Source organism: Oncorhynchus mykiss, chromosome 18, assembly GCF_057628025.1.
Source record: "Oncorhynchus mykiss isolate SJ-2025 chromosome 18, ASM5762802v1, whole genome shotgun sequence".
Lineage (NCBI taxonomy): Eukaryota > Metazoa > Chordata > Actinopteri > Salmoniformes > Salmonidae > Oncorhynchus > Oncorhynchus mykiss.
Genome location: NC_143039.1, coordinates 61,094,248 through 61,109,585, shown reverse-complemented (window position 1 = coordinate 61,109,585; position 15,338 = coordinate 61,094,248). Strand labels below are relative to the sequence as shown.

The 15,338-nt window shown below is 48.4% G+C and overlaps 1 protein-coding gene across 2 annotated transcripts; it reads left to right on the top strand.

Annotated features, from left to right (window-relative positions):
* The first annotated feature begins 2,061 nt into the window (after positions 1 to 2,061).
* On the top strand, positions 2,062 to 13,030 carry tmem196 (transmembrane protein 196). 2 transcript variants are annotated; one of them, XM_036953247.2, is made up of 5 exons: positions 2,062 to 3,112; positions 4,741 to 4,797; positions 11,310 to 11,445; positions 11,720 to 11,862; positions 11,973 to 13,030. In XM_036953247.2, exons 1-5 carry the CDS (start codon positions 2,948 to 2,950, stop codon positions 12,039 to 12,041), a joined length of 570 nt encoding a protein of 189 aa, XP_036809142.1. In that variant the 5' UTR covers positions 2,062 to 2,947; the 3' UTR covers positions 12,042 to 13,030. The 2 variants fall into 2 exon arrangements, with proteins under 2 accessions (XP_036809142.1, XP_090065154.1); XM_090209028.1 differs by having other exon boundaries at positions 11,959 to 12,189.
* Positions 13,031 to 15,338: the final 2,308 nt, after the last annotated feature.

Genomic DNA, 15,338 nt, shown 5'->3' with positions numbered 1-15,338 from the left:
CAGGGGGAGCGAGAAAGAGAAAGAGGGGGAGCGAGAAAGAGAAAGAGGGGGAGCGAGAAAGAGAAAGAGGGGGAGCGAGAAAGAGAAAGAGGGGGAGCGAGAAAGAGGGGGAGCGAGAAAGAGAAAGAGGGGGAGCGAGAAAGAGAAAGAGGGGGAGCGAGAAAGAGAAAGAGGGGGAGCGAGAAAGAGAAAAGGAGTGAGAAGAAGGAGAAAGAGAGAGGGGGGCGAGAGAAAGAGAGAGGGAGCGAGAAAGAGGGAGAATGAGAGAGAGAGAGAGAGGGGGGGTCGAGAGGAGGAAGGAGAGTGAGAGAGAGAGAGAGAGAGAGAGAGAGAGAGAGAGAGACGGGGGAGCGAGAGAAAGAGAAGGAGAGAGAGGGGGAGCGAGAAAGAGAAGGAGTGAGAGGGGGAGCGAGAAAGAGAAAAGGAGTGAGAGGGGGAGCGAGAAGGAGTGAGGAGAAGGAGTGAAAAGGAGTGAGAAGAAGGAGAGAGAGAGAGAGAGAGAGAGAGAGAGAGAGGGGGGAAGAGAAAAGGAGTGAGAAGAAGGAGAAAGAGAGAGAGGAGAGAGAGAGAGGGGGCGAGAGAAAGAGAGAGGGAGCGAGAAAGAGGGAGAATGAGAGAGAGAGGGGGGGTCGAGAGGAGGAAGGAGAGAGAGAGAGAGAGACGGGGGAGCGAGAGAAAGAGAAGGAGAGAGAGGGGGAGCGAGAAAGAGAAAAGGAGTGAGAAGAAGGAGAGAGAGGGGGGCGAGATAGAGAGAGAGAGAGAGAGAGAGAGAGAGAGAAGAGGGGGCGTGAGAAAGAGAGAGAGAGAGCGAGAGAGAGGGAGAATGAGAGAGAGCGAGACAGGGGGAGCGAGAGAGCGAGATAGAGAGAGTGACGGGGGAGCGAGAGAAAGAGAGGGAGGCAGAGAGAGAGGGACCAAGAGAGAGAATAGAAAGAGAGGGGGAGCGAGAAAGCCATCACCTACAGATAAATTAACATGGAGAAGAGCACCCTAATCCAAGCTGGTCCTGGGGCTCTGTTCACACCACAAATCGACCCAACATAGCCCTTGGAAAGTAACATGATTAGAGCCAACCAAATCATGAGAAAACAAAAAGATAATTACTTGACACATACGAAAGAATTTGCAAAAAATCTGAGCAAACTAGAATGCTATTTGGCCCTAAACAGAGAATACACAGTGGCAGACTATCTGACCACTGTGACTGACCCAAAATTAAGGAAAGCTTTGACTATGTACAGACTCAGTGAACATTGCCTTGCTATTGAGAAAGACCACCGTAGGCAGACCTGGCTCTCAAGAGAAGATAGGCAATGTGCACACTGCCCACAAAATGAGGTGGAAACTGAGCTGCACTTCCTAACCTCCTGCCAAATGTATGACCATACTAGAGACAAATATTTAACTCACATTACACAGACCCACAAAGAATTTGAAAACAAATCCAAATTTAATAAACTCCCATATCAATTGGGTAGAATACAACAGTGTGCCATCACAGCAGCAATATTTGTGACGTGTTGCCACAAGGAAATGGCAACCAGTGAAGAACAAACACCATTGTCAATACAACTCATATTTATGTTTATTTATTTTCCCTTTTGTACTTTAACTATTTGCACATCATTACAACACTGTATATAGACATAATATGACATTGAAATGTCTTTATTCTTTAGGAACTGTGTAATGAGAGAGATTATTATATTCATTTATAACAGTAGGCTAGAACAGTAAAAAGCAGTTTAGTTTAGAAAACTAGGTTCCTTAGATTGCATCATTCCATTCATTACACTGCAACTGCACACAGGTGAGAGAGGCTCTTTCGAACAGACCGTTATGTAACAGGGTAGAACACTGGACCAGAGTCAGCAGAAGATGCTAGGCAGATAGATATGAAACTGTTCTATATATGTTAAGGTCAACACGGACACAATGCTTTAGCCAAGACAAACTGAAAAAAGTGGATTGATTTAGAAACATAAAAAAGTTGAATCATGAACCAGTGTGTGTGTGTGTGTCTTTGTGACATAGATCATCTCACTGTTATATTATTTACAGGGGTTGTGCTGATGACACCGGCTTGTGTCTGTGAAACTGCCCAGGGGTCACGCCGGGACCGGGGAGTCTCTAGAGTCTAATTTAAACTGAAAGACCAAAGGAGGAGGTGCCACGCTGTCCGGGGGGAGTCTCTCTGTGTGTGTGTGTGTGTGTGTGAGAGAGAAGGGGAGAGAGAGAGAGAGAGAGAGAGAGAGGAGGGGGAGAGAGAGAGAACTGGAGGGCACTTGGGTCGGGTCGCGGAAGGGTGTTGAATGTGTCTGCGCAAGCGTTTAAGCCCCATGGACAGCAACCGCGTGCCAGTCTCGTTTGCGACCGTTCAGAGCATAATGCTCTCCTCTCATTATTGACCGGAGGAGCTCCCGTTATCAGCAACAGCAAACAGACGACTCACTTTTGGATTTGATCCAGCCTTTATTCATGCAGGTTAGTCTCGATAAAAATAGGTAGTAAAAAAATAACATTTACTCGACATGACAGAGATGTCCGTGGAAGGCAACCTACTCTACATTTCAAGCGGATTTACCTGATCTCCTGCCCAGAACTTTCCTCATCAGGGATATGCACATCAAGCCGCTCTCCGAGGGCTGACTCCCTCTCCTCCTCTGTCCGCCGGCGTTGGATCCTCCAGGGTCGGGTTGCTAGTTGGCACAAGTACATTATAAATGTTTTGAAATGGGGTGAAACCAGAAGGTACCTGAACTTATCCAGGTCATCTATATTTAACCAGGACAGTCCACTTATCAACAACCGTGACTGTTTTCCGGGGAGCAGCCTATTGTTGTTTTTCCGTTTAAAAAAGTTTTGCTGCCAACCCGTGTCCTCCTGACTGAAGCCGACTTAGGAGGGCAGACAGGCGGACTGGTCTCCAGGAGGATGCCTGGGCAGGATGTGTTCCAGCCGGAAAATTCTGTGGAGCCTGCTGCTGCTGTCAGTGTTGGAGGTGGGGCTGGGGGTCTCCAGTATCGTCCTGGGAGCCGTTGGGCTCAGCCGGGTCAGGGAGGAACACAAACCACAGCAAGGAGATGCTTCACCTATCTGGAGTGGCCTGTGTGTATGTAGAGCCTTTAGTTTACCATATCTCTCTCGCTCGCTCTCTCTCTCTCTCTCTCTCTCTCTCTCTCTCCCTGCTCGCTCTCTCTCTCTCTCCCTCTCCCTGCTCTCTCTCTCTCTCTCTTTCTCTCTCTCTCTCTCGCTCTCCCCTCACTCTCTCTCTCTCTCTATCTCTCTCTCCCCTCTCTCTCTCTATCGCTCTCTCCCCTCTCTCTCTCTCTCCTCTCTCTCCCCTCTCTCTCTCTCTCCTCTCTCTCTCTCTCCTCTCTCTCTCTCTCTCTCTCTCTCTCTCTCTCTCTCATTCTCTCTCTCCCAATTCAATTCAAAGGACTTTATTGCCACAGGAAACATATGTTTACATTGCCAAAGCAAGTGAAATAGTTAATGTGTTTGTTTCATTTTATGCTCATACAGTGAGCTCCCCCGCGCTCGCTTACAGAAGACAGTCTCATTGTCTCGATTTCACTTCCCCCTGTGAAACATTCCATAGAGGTCAGTGAAATGTTCCATGGAGGTCTGTGACAGGTTCCATGGAGGTTTGTGAAAGGTTCCATGGAGGTCTGTGAAAGGTTCCATGGAGGTCTGTGAAAGGTTCCATGGAGGTCTGTGACAGGTTCCATGGAGGTCTGTGAAAGGTTCCATGGAGGTCTGGGAAACGTTCCATGGAGGTCTGTGACAGGTTCCATGGAGGTCTGTGACAGGTTCCATGGAGGTCTGTGACAGGTTCCATGGAGGTCTGGGAAAGGTTCCATGGAGGTCTGTGACAGGTTCCATGGAGGTCTGTGACAGGTTCCATGGAGGTCTGGGAAAGGTTCCATGGAGGTCTGTGACAGGTTCCATGGAGGTCTGTGACAGGTTCCATGGAGGTCTGGGAAAGGTTCCATGGAGGTCTGTGACAGGTTCCATGGAGGTCTGTGACAGGTTCCATGGAGGTCTGTGACAGGTTCCATGGAGGTCTGTGACAGGTTCCATGGAGGTCTGTGACAGGTTCCATGGAGGTCTGTGAAAGGTTCCATGGAGGTCTGTGACAGGTTCCATGGAGGTCTGTGACAGGTTCCATGGAGGTCTGTGACAGGTTCCATGGAGGTCTGTGAAAGGTTCCATGGAGGTCTGTGAAAGGTTCCATGGAGGTCTGTGACAGGTTCCATGGAGGTCTGTGACAGGTTCCATGGAGGTCTGTGACAGGTTCCATGGAGGTCTGTGAAAGGTTCCATGGAGGTCTGTGACAGGTTCCATGGAGGTCTGTGAAAGGTTCCATGGAGGTCTGTGACAGGTTCCATGGAGGTCTGTGACAGGTTCCATGGAGGTCTGTGACAGGTTCCATGGAGGTCTGTGAAAGGTTCCATGGAGGTCTGTGACAGGTTCCATGGAGGTCTGTGAAAGGTTCCATGGAGGTCTGTGACAGGTTCCATGGAGGTCTGTGACAGGTTCCATGGAGGTCTGTGACAGGTTCCATGGAGGTCTGTGACAGGTTCCATGGAGGTCTGTCCCATTGATGTTTGCCAGATGAGCTAGGGAGGAGCTATAGTTTCTCATCATTTTACTAAATAAGTTTTATTAAATTATTCGATAGTTTCTATGCTGTCATCATTTCAGTTTTGATCTGGTTCCTCTCTCTGTCTCTCTCAGTTTCTCATCTGTGGGATGTGTGGAGTCCTGTGTGCTAGGAAGAGGACTGGACTCATCGTAAGTACACATGCACGCACGCAAACACACACAAACACACACACGTAAAAACAAAACACACACACACTTATGCACACACACACCATACACCAGAGTGTACAGACACAGGAGTGCATGTCAGTGAGTTAGGGAGTGTAGCACTGTTGTCCTCTGTATGAGGGTGTGAGCACATGCAGAAATATATCCAGGACAGGAGGTAAGAGTTACTCAGGTCCTTCAGAAAGATAGACTAGAGGAGACAGGAACAGGAGTCACCTCTTTCATACCCCCCCCCCCCCCCCTTCTCTCTCTGCCTCTGTCTCTCTGTCTCTCCCTCCTCGTCTCTGTCGCCCCTCCCTTTCTCCCCCATCTCGCTCTCTCGCTTGCTCGCTCTCTCTTTCTGTCTCTCTCTCTCTGTCTCTCTCTGTCTCTCGCTCTGTCTCTCGCTCGCTCTGTCTCTCTTTCTATCTCTCTCTCTGTCTCTCTCTCTGTCTCTGTTTCCCTGTCTTCTCTCAGCAGTAACCCCACCTTTTCTTCCCATCTCTCTCAATTCAATTCAAAGGGCTTTATTGGCATGGGAAACATATGTTTACATCACCAAAGCAAGTGAAATAGATAAACAAAAGTGAAATAAACAATAAAAATCAACAGTAACACATTGCACTCACAAAAGTTGCAAAGGAATAGACATTTCAAATGTCGTATGTCTATAGTGTTAATGATGTGTAAATTGTTAAAGTACAAAATGGAAAATAAATAAGGGTTGTATTTACAATGGTGTTTGTTCTTCACTGGTTGCCCTTTTCTCGTGGCAACAGGTCACAAATCTTGCTGCTGTGATGGCACACTGTTGTATTTCACCCAGTAGATATGGCAGTTTATCAAAATTGGATTTGTTTTCCAATTCTTTGTGAGTCTGAGGGAAATATGTGTCTCTAATATGGTCATGCATTTGGCAGGAGGTTAGGAAGTGCAGCTCAGTTTCCACCTAATTTTGTGGGCGGTGTGCACATAGCCTGTCTTCTCTTGAGAGCCATGTCTGCCTACGACGGCCTCCCTCAATGCAAGGCTATGCTCACTGAGTCTGTACATAGTCAAAGCTTTCTTTAATTTTGGGTCAGTCACAGTGGTCAGATATTCTGCCACTGTGTACTCTCTGTTTATATAAGGTCACAGGGCGAGACCCAGATACAGACACGAGAGGCAGATGGTTTGAGTGTCTGATATTTATTATAATCCAAGGAGCAGGTAAGAGAATGGTCGTGGACAGGCAAAAGATCATAAACAAGGTCAGTGTCCAGGAAGTACAGAGTGGCAGGCAGGCTTGAGGTCAGGGCAGGCTGTATGGTCAGGCAGACGGGTTCAGAGTCAAGGCAGGCAAGGGTCAAAACCGGGAGGACTAGCAAAAGAGAGAAAAGAAAAGCAGGAGCACAGAAAAACACACTGGTGACTTGACAAGACAAGACGAACTGGCAACAGGCACAGATAACACCGGAATAAATACCCAGGGACTAATGGGGAAAACGGGTGACACCTGGAGGTGGGTGGAGACAATCACAAAGACAGGTGAAACAGATCAGGGTGTGACAGTAACCCCCCCCCGGCACCCCGGCCAGCGCATAGCTGGCTGACCGGGGTGCCGGCTGTGAAAGTTGGTGATGAGGGCCGGGTCCAGGATGTCCAGGATGAACGTCGATGACATGGGGGGATGGGCCTAGAAACAGAAGACAAAAGATTGTGAGACAAGGGCTTAATCTTGGACACATGACAAGTAGGGTGAACACGGAGGGTAACAGCAGACGAACAGCAGTGGGACTAAAGACTCTAGAAATGGGGAAAGGACCAATGAAACAGGGGGAAAGTTAGCAGGATTCCACCCGGAGGGTCAGCTCCCGTGTGGACAACCATACCCTCTGCCCGACCCAATAGCGGGGAGCCAGAGTCTGGTGGCGGTCAGCTTGTCGATGATACCTGGAGGTGGTCTTGAGAAGAGCCGCCCAAGCTCTTTTCCAGGTATGCCAACAGCGGTGGACGAACATCTGGGCTGAGGGTGTGTTGACCTCAACTTCTTGCTCTGGGAAGAGCGGAGGCTGATACCCCATGGAGAATTCGAAGGGGAAGAGTCCAGTAGCCTAGCAGGAAAGAGTGTTCCTAGCATATTCCACCCAGACCAGTTGCTGGCTCCAGTTGGTGGGGTTACTAGCAACGAGACAACCGAGTGTCGTCTCCATGTCTTGATTGGCTCACTCCGACTGGCCGTTGGATTTGGGATGAAACCCGCAGGACAGAATGGCTGACAACACGATAAGGATGCAGAACACCTTCCAGAATCAGGACGAGAACGGAGGACCCTGATCTGAAACCATGTCAACCGGGAGTCCATGGATTCGGAAGACATGCTGGGCCATCTCCTTGGCTGAAGGTAACTTGGGAAGAGGGATGAAATGGGCGGCTATGGAAAACCTATCCAACACTGTCGGAATGGTGGTGTTACCATCTGACGGAGGAAGCCCAGTGATGAAATCCAGGGAAATATGGGACCAGGGGCGATGAGGGACAGGGAGTGGCTATAGGAGGCCAGACAGAGCTTGCCGCGGAGTCTTGCTTTGAGCACACACCATGCATGAGGCGACAAAGGCCGAGACATCAGGAGCCATGGTGGGCCACCAGAAGCATTGTCGGAGGAAAGCCATGGTACGATGAGCCACAGGATGACAGGTAAGCCTGGAGGAGTGAGCCCATTCCAGGACATGAGGCCGGGCCGGATCAGGAACAAACATCCGGTTAGCCCTAGCCTCCCCAGGGTCCGGCTGGGAACATTGTGCCTTGCGGACCAGAGCCTCAATACCCCAAACAACTGAAGCTGCCAAATAAGAGGCAGGGAAGATGGTCTCAGATTCAGAGGGAGTGGCAGTGGAACTGTACAGATGGGAGAGAGCGTCCAGCTTCATGTTTTCGGTAGGAGATGGTGAAATTGAACATATTAAATAACAGGGCCCAACGAGCTTGCCTTGGGTTGAGGTGCGTGACAGTGCGGAGGTATTCTAAATTCTTATGGTCAATCCACACCAAAAATGGATCTTCTCCCCCTTCCGGCCAGTGCCTCCACTCCTCCAAGGCCATCTTAACCGCTAGGAGTTCCCGGTTCCCAATGTCATAGTTCCTCTCTGCAGGGTTGAGATGATGGGACATGAAGGCACAGGGATGAAGCTTTTGGTCCTAGACGGATTGCTGGGAAAGGACGGCCCCTACTTCCATGTCGGAAGCGTCAACCTCAACCACAAACTGACGAGCCGGGTCTGGATGGATGAGGTCCCCAAAAGCCTTGTCCACTGCTAGAGACCATGTGAATGGTACCTTGGGAGAGGTAAGTGCAGAGAGGGGGGCTGCCAGGTTGCTGTAGCCCCGAATGAAATGGCGGTAGAAATGAACAAACCCCAGAAACGTTGTAGCTGCACCCCGGGTTGTGGTCTGGGGCCAATCCACCACCGCTCTCACCTTTTCCGGATCCATCTGAACATTCCCTTCAGTGATGATATATCCCAAAAAGTAGATAGTGGAGCGGTGGAACTCGCACTTCTCAGATTTTACAAACAACGGATTTTCCAGGAGGCGCTGAAGGACATGTCGAACATGGAGAATGTATTCCTGGGCAGAATGAGAGAAAACTAGGATGTCGTCGAGGTAGACAAAAACAAAACGATTCAACATGTTCCAGAGCACATCGATGACCAGGGCCTGGGAGACAGCGGGCGAGTTGGTGAGTCCAAACGGCATAACCAGGTACTCATAGTGTCCACTGGCAGCGTTGAAAGCCGTCTTCCACACATAAGGTGGTGGCCATTCCAAAGGTCCAGTTTGGAAAAGATGGTAGCCCCCTGGAGAGGTTCGAAAGCTGAGGAGAGGAGTGGTAAAGGGTACCAATTTTTGATCGTAATGTCATTGAAGCCCCGGTAATCAATGCATGGACGCAGGGTCTTGTCCTTCTTCCCCACAAAGAAGAATCCTGCACCAGCAGGAGAGGCAGAAGGGCGAACGCTCCCAACAGCCAGAGAGTCCTCGATGTACTTCTCCATGGTCATGGTCTCAGGACCAGACAGGGAATATAGCCGGCCTCGAGGCGGTGTGGTGCCCGGGAGGAGGTCAATAGAACAATCGTAAGGACAATGTGGAGGGAGGGAGATAGCACGAGCGAGCCTTGCTGAAAACCTCCTGGAGCTCATGGTACTCTGCGGGAATGGCAGAGAGATCCAAGACCGTATTCAAACCTGAAGGTAGACGTTCCCCCGGGGAAGCCTGCGCCGCCTTCAGGCAATGTGAATGTCCAGTCAATATCGGGGTTGTGCTTCTGGAGCCAAGAAAATCCCAAAACAACAGGGACGTGGGGAGATTCAATGAGGAGAAGCTGTATTGACTGTGATTACCAGATACCCGCAGAATAACGGGAACTGTGCTGTGCGTGACTCTTCCAAAGGCGCGGCCGTCCAGTGCCCTGGCATCCATGGGAACGGAGAGGAGTTGAGTACGAATACTTAGTTCCGATACCAGGATAGCGTCCATGAACGTCTCATATGCGCCAGAGTCACATAAAAAGGATTTTGGTTAATGGGAATTAAAGGGTTCCCAGTCAGGCTCACCAGTGTACTTGTACCTACTAAGGATTCAGGTCTCTTCACTGGGCAGGTGGCTATGTAATGCTCTACAGCACCACAATACAGACAACTATTGGAGCTTAGCGCAAATGTTCCCTAGGCGATAATCTAGCTCTTCCCAGTTGCATAAGTTCCGGTGTATCCAACTCACCCGTCGTCAGTGATTCTCGAGGGAGGTCGGGTGGCCTCGGATCCTCTCTGAAAAACAGCCTTCGGGGACTTCTGGATTCCTTCGGAGGTGAGCGAGCCATAGCGGATGGACCTCCTCTCACTCCTGCATTCCTTTAGACGTCCATCAATCCTAATGGTGAGGGAATCGAGGTCCACCGGTAACTCCTGAGCAGCTAGCTCATCTTTTATCACCTCTGATAATCCGTGAAGGAAGGTATCGAATAGGGACTCCGGATTCCAGGCACTCTCGGCGGCCAACGTGCGAATATCTACATCGTAGTCTGCCACACTACGGGAGTCTTGATGTAATTCAAGTAGTTTTCAGGCCGGCTCTCCCGGATACCAGAGAATCGAAAACCTTCCTCTCCTCTGCCATGAAGTCTTCCAGATCACGACAAATAGCGGATTGTTGCTCCCAAACTGCCGTAGGCTAGGAGAGCACCCTTTCCGACGTTAGCGTAATAATATACGCTATCTTTGACCGATCCAAAGGGAATAAAGATGGCTGCAGCTCAAAAATGAGGGAGCACTGAGAAAGAAAACCCGAGCAGGTTCCAGGATCCCAAAAATATTGCTGTGCAGGTGGTAAGCGGGGTTCTCGGGGAGCCGGGGTAGGCTGTACAAACCCACCACTAATAGTAAAAAGGTTACTGGGTGGTTGGGGGGTCTCAGCGGTGGCGGGCTGCCTATGAGCCAACTCCCTGATTTGCTCCATAATAGCCTTGAACCCTTGGTCGTGTGCCTCCCAATGGTGGCTCTCTCTCCTATCCTCCTCTCAGAAGTCACAGAGGTGTAAATGACTGATCCATACCAAAGTAATTGCTCCTTCCTCACTCTGTGTTATTCACTCTTTCCTCTCCTTTCACTCTTTCCTCTCCTTTCACTCTTTCCATCTCCTGGCTTATGCATCCCCCTCTGTCTCCCTCCATCCCACCTTCTTTCTCACGCTCTCTATCTCACTGTCATTCGATCTCACTTTAGTAAAAGCCATCCTCTCCTCTCCTCTTCTCTTCTCTCTGTGTGATGATTAGGTTATGCTAGGTTAGTGTATCTCTGGAGTCTGATGTGTTTCCAAACGATGGCTAATGACTGAAAAGTGAGCTCTGATTTGTAACATTAGAATCCCACCGTGTGTGTATCCACACACACCACACACACACACACAGACACGCACAAGCACAAGCACACGCACACAGACACACAGACACGCACACAGACACACAGACACGCACACACAGACATGCACACACACACACACACACACACACACACACACACACACACACACACACACACACACACACACACACACACACACACACACACACACACACACACACACACAGTAATAAAGTGTGTGGGATACTTAGTGGTCAGTTCACTGTAACTGAGCTACCAGGAAAAGACAGAAATGTGTGTGTGTGAGAGAGAGAGAGAGTGGGAGAGGATAACTATGCAGTAAATAATACATTTTGCTCTGTAAGAAATATTCAACAACAGCACAATATTTACAGTGATACAGTAGGAAACTATAAACGGTGTGTTCCGTCTCGTTCCCTCCCATCTCAGCATGTATTGTTTCCTGCTGACAAGGTAGCTACAGTATGAGGAGGTGCAATAATTTAAACCTTTCTCTCTCTCTCTTTATTTCTCTCTCTCTCTCTTTATTTCTCTCTCTCTCTCTCTCTCTCTCTCTCTCTCTCTCTCTAGATGATTCTGTTCTCAGCCTGCTGTATCTGTGGTCTGATTGGAGGGATTCTCAACTTCCAGTTCGTTCGGGCGTTGGCACGACGACCGGACTCTCTCCGCTCGCTACACCTGGCAGCCATGACCATTGCCTGCCTGGGTATGCAACGCTACGAAAGGCTACAAAACACAGTTAAACATTATATTACGTTACACTACAGGCAAATCAACTCATTCCTACTCCAGGTAGTTGAAGTAGGGCGATGCTGACCCAACAACTCTAATCTGCATGAAACCTATCTTTGTCTGAATATGAAAGGGTTATTATTGAATACCTGCTATAAAGTATGAACTGTGGTACAGTAACATTCAACTAAGTTCTGGCACCATTCAATTCAGTAGGTCTCTCTCCCCCTTCTCCGTCTCTCCTGTAGGTATCTCTTCCTGTACTCTCTCTACCTGGTTGACCTGTCGTCTGGCCAGCTCAGAACAACAGAGGATGTTTCTGGAGAGAGAACACTCACTGCACCACTCACATGAGATGGCTGAGAAGGAACCATACACACACGGATCTTTTGTAAGAAACAAACACACGCTCGCATGCATGTGTGCTCACACATTGCTACTGATTTCTCCTAATTTGTGTGTGTGTGTGCTTTCATGTATGCATGAGTGTGTTTCTAACAGGAGATCCTGGACAACTCCAGCAACGGGATTCCTCAGATCTCCTACAACAGCAACACCACCTCTCTTTGACAACAGACACACATTGTTGCCCTGACAACAGACACACCTTGTTGCCCTGACAATGGATACACCTTGTTGCCCTGACAATGGACACACCTTGTTGCCCTGACAATGGATACACCTTGTTGCCCTGATAACAGACACACCTCGTTCTGCTGACCATGGGGTGGTATCATCCAACAGAGCTGAGCAGCACTATTACACAGTTGTGTGTGGAGAACTTCAGCACAGAAATTAACGCTCTTCTTGGACAAGTTGTTACTAGTTCTGATAGTCCTAACAAACAGTCACATGACCTCATGTGCATGCAATCAATTTGTAATCTCTCTCTATCTCTCTCTCTCTGGCTATATGAATGCAGGTATACTGTGTTTGAAGGAAAATGCTATAGCTATCTGATGTAGAGCAGAATATGGAATGCTTTAAATATTATATATGCAACCAACGATGCAAACTGAATATCAGTGGTGGCCAACCATCCTCCTGGGTAGCTACTGGGTTTGCAGGCTTATGCTCCAGCCCTGCTCTAACACACATAATTAAGTTAATCAGGATCCTGGAGACTGAACACCAAGCTCTCAAGGAGGTGGGTTGGCTAACCCTGCTGTATATTCATGCTTGTATATCAGGAAAACAAACATTATCTATGGAGTGACAATATGTTTCTTTAGGCTTCTATAAAACACACATAAAACTCTGTAAACGTTAGATGGTGTTGTAGATTTCATAACCAGTTCCAGAGACAGACAGACACACACACACACACACACACACACACACACACACACACACACACACACACACACACACACACACACACACACACACACACACACACACACACACGTCAGGCATCCTTTCTGATATTGAATTAGAGGAGACACACTCTCTGCTAAGGGGACTATTGTCTGTGGGAGTACAAGATATTGATCTCACACGCCAGTGTGTGTGCGTGCGTGCATGCTAATTGAGCATTAAATCAAAGTGCTCCTTAAAAATGGTCCTCTGAAATCTCATTTAGCTAACCCTATTCACAGACTTGTCTCACTATCTGCTACTACAGACAGGGGTAACACAGTAACCAGAGTACTTAGTTAACCTGGTTGATCTGTCACTATCTGCTACTACAGACAGGGGTAACACAGTAGCCAGAGTACTTAATTAACCCGGTTGATCTGTCACTATCTGCTACTACAGACAGGGGTAACACAGTAACCAGTGTACTTAGTTAATTAACCCTGTTGATCTGTCACTATCTGCTACTACAGACTGGGGTAACACAGTAACCAGAGTACTTAGTTAACCCGGTTGATCTGTCACTATCTGCTACTCAGACAGGGGTAACACAGTAACCAGAGTACTGAGTTAACCCTGTTGATCTGTCACTATCTGCTACTCAGACTGGGGTAACACAGTAACCAGATTACTTAGTTAACCCTGTTGATCTGTCACTATCTGCTACTCAGACAGGAGTAACACAGTAACCAGGGGCAACACCTACCTTGGTTAGTTACAGTAACTAAACAAGGTAAGAGACATTAGGCTTCTTGACAGACTGCATGTCCATGGGTCCTTAACCTACAGGCACAGACACACACCCACCTGAGACCTGTGACCTCTCAGATAGATCTACAGCTACTCTGACTACATCAATGATGTTCAATAGCTCATTACGCTGTTTGCTTACATCAGACTACACCGTATCCATCGTGTGAGTGTGTTGACAGGGACTACGGCATCAAACTCAGCCAGGGGCTCTCTCGCTGACTAAGGAGCAGTGTCACTATTTATCACTGTGACAACGTCAGACATGCGACGCCAAGGAGAGTAGCAGGACCTGCTGTGTTGTGTGTGTGTGTGTGTGTCGTTGTTCTGAAGACAAGCGTCCAGAGCTGAATCAGACCCGGCCGACCTTACCTATCTAGTGCTGCCCTATCACAAAGTGGTAACACTAGAAGAGAGCTCTCCAGTAGTGTGTGTGTGTGTGTGTGTGTGTGTGTGTGTGTGTGTGTGTGTGTGTGTGTGTGTGTGTGTGTGTGTGTGTGTGTGTGTGTGTGTGTGTGTGTGTGTGTGTGTGTGTACTGTAATATCCTGTGTTTCACCGAGTAGTGGCTGAACAAGGAAATGGATAATATGCAGTTAGCTGGGTTTTCTGTGCATCGGGAAGGCCGAACAGCAGCCTCCGGTAAGAACAGGGTGGAGTGTCTGTGTGACTTTATTAACAACGTTTGGTGCACGATCTCTAATACGAAGAAAGTCTCAAGGTTTTGCTCGCCTGAGCTGGAAAACCTCATGATAAGCTGTAGACCACACTATTTACCAAAATAGTTGTCATCTATATTCTTCGTAGCTGTCTATTTACCACCACAAACCGATACTGGCACTAAGACTGCAATCAACAAGCTGTATAAGGCCGTAAGCAAACAAGAAAATGCTCATCAAGAGCCGGCACTTCTAGTGGCTGAGGACTTTAATGCAGGAAGACTGAAATCACCTTTACTCCACACAGAGATGCGTACAAAGCTCTCCCTCGCCCTCCATTTGGCTAATCTGACCCTAACTCTATCCTCCTGATTCCTGCTTACACGCAAACTTTCAAACAGATAGTACCAGTGACGCGCTCAATACGGAAGTGGTCTGATTAAGTGGATGCTAAGCTACAGGAATGTTTTGCTAGTACAGACTAGAATACTTCTGGGATTCATCCGATGGCATTGAGGAGTATACCACATCAGTCACCGGCTTCATTAATAAATGCATCGACATACGTCCTCTCTCCACTCCTCTCCCCCTGTGTTGGGGCAGCAGCCAATCAAAGAACTGCAGGTCATATTGCCCAGTCAATCACTGCCTTGACAAGCCAACGAGCCTAAGGTGGGCTCCAATCCGGGTGCTGGAAGGGCGTGGCAAGATTGAGAACTTGGCCCCTGGCGGCACCACTATCTCCAACGCACAGCAACCCCAGTTATCTAACTTTGCCAGTAAGACTTTAACAGACAATACAAAATACTCCTCCTGAACACAATTATACAGTGCCTTGCGAAAGTATTCGGCCCCCTTGAACTTTGCGACCTTTTGCCACATTTCAGGCTTCAAACATAAAGATATAAAACTGTATTTTTTTGTGAAGAATCAACAACAAGTGGGACACAATCATGAAGTGGAACGACATTTATTGGATATTTCAAACTTTTTTAACAAATCAAAAACTGAAAAATTGGGCGTGCAAAATTATTCAGCCCCTTTACTTTCAGTGCAGCAAACTCTCTCCAGAAGTTCAGTGAGGATCTCTGAATGATCCAATGT

Bases quoted from the DNA above. Each gene is read 5' to 3' on its own strand.
- tmem196 (XM_090209028.1), top strand. From the start codon at position 2,948: ATGTGTTCCAGCCGGAAAATTCTGTGGAGCCTGCTGCTGCTGTCAGTG. The intron at 4,798-11,309 runs GTAAGTACACAT...CTCTCTCTCTAG, and splicing joins GGAAGAGGACTGGACTCATC to ATGATTCTGTTCTCAGCCTG. The intron at 11,446-11,719 runs GTATGCAACGCT...TCTCTCCTGTAG, and splicing joins CATGACCATTGCCTGCCTGG to GTATCTCTTCCTGTACTCTC.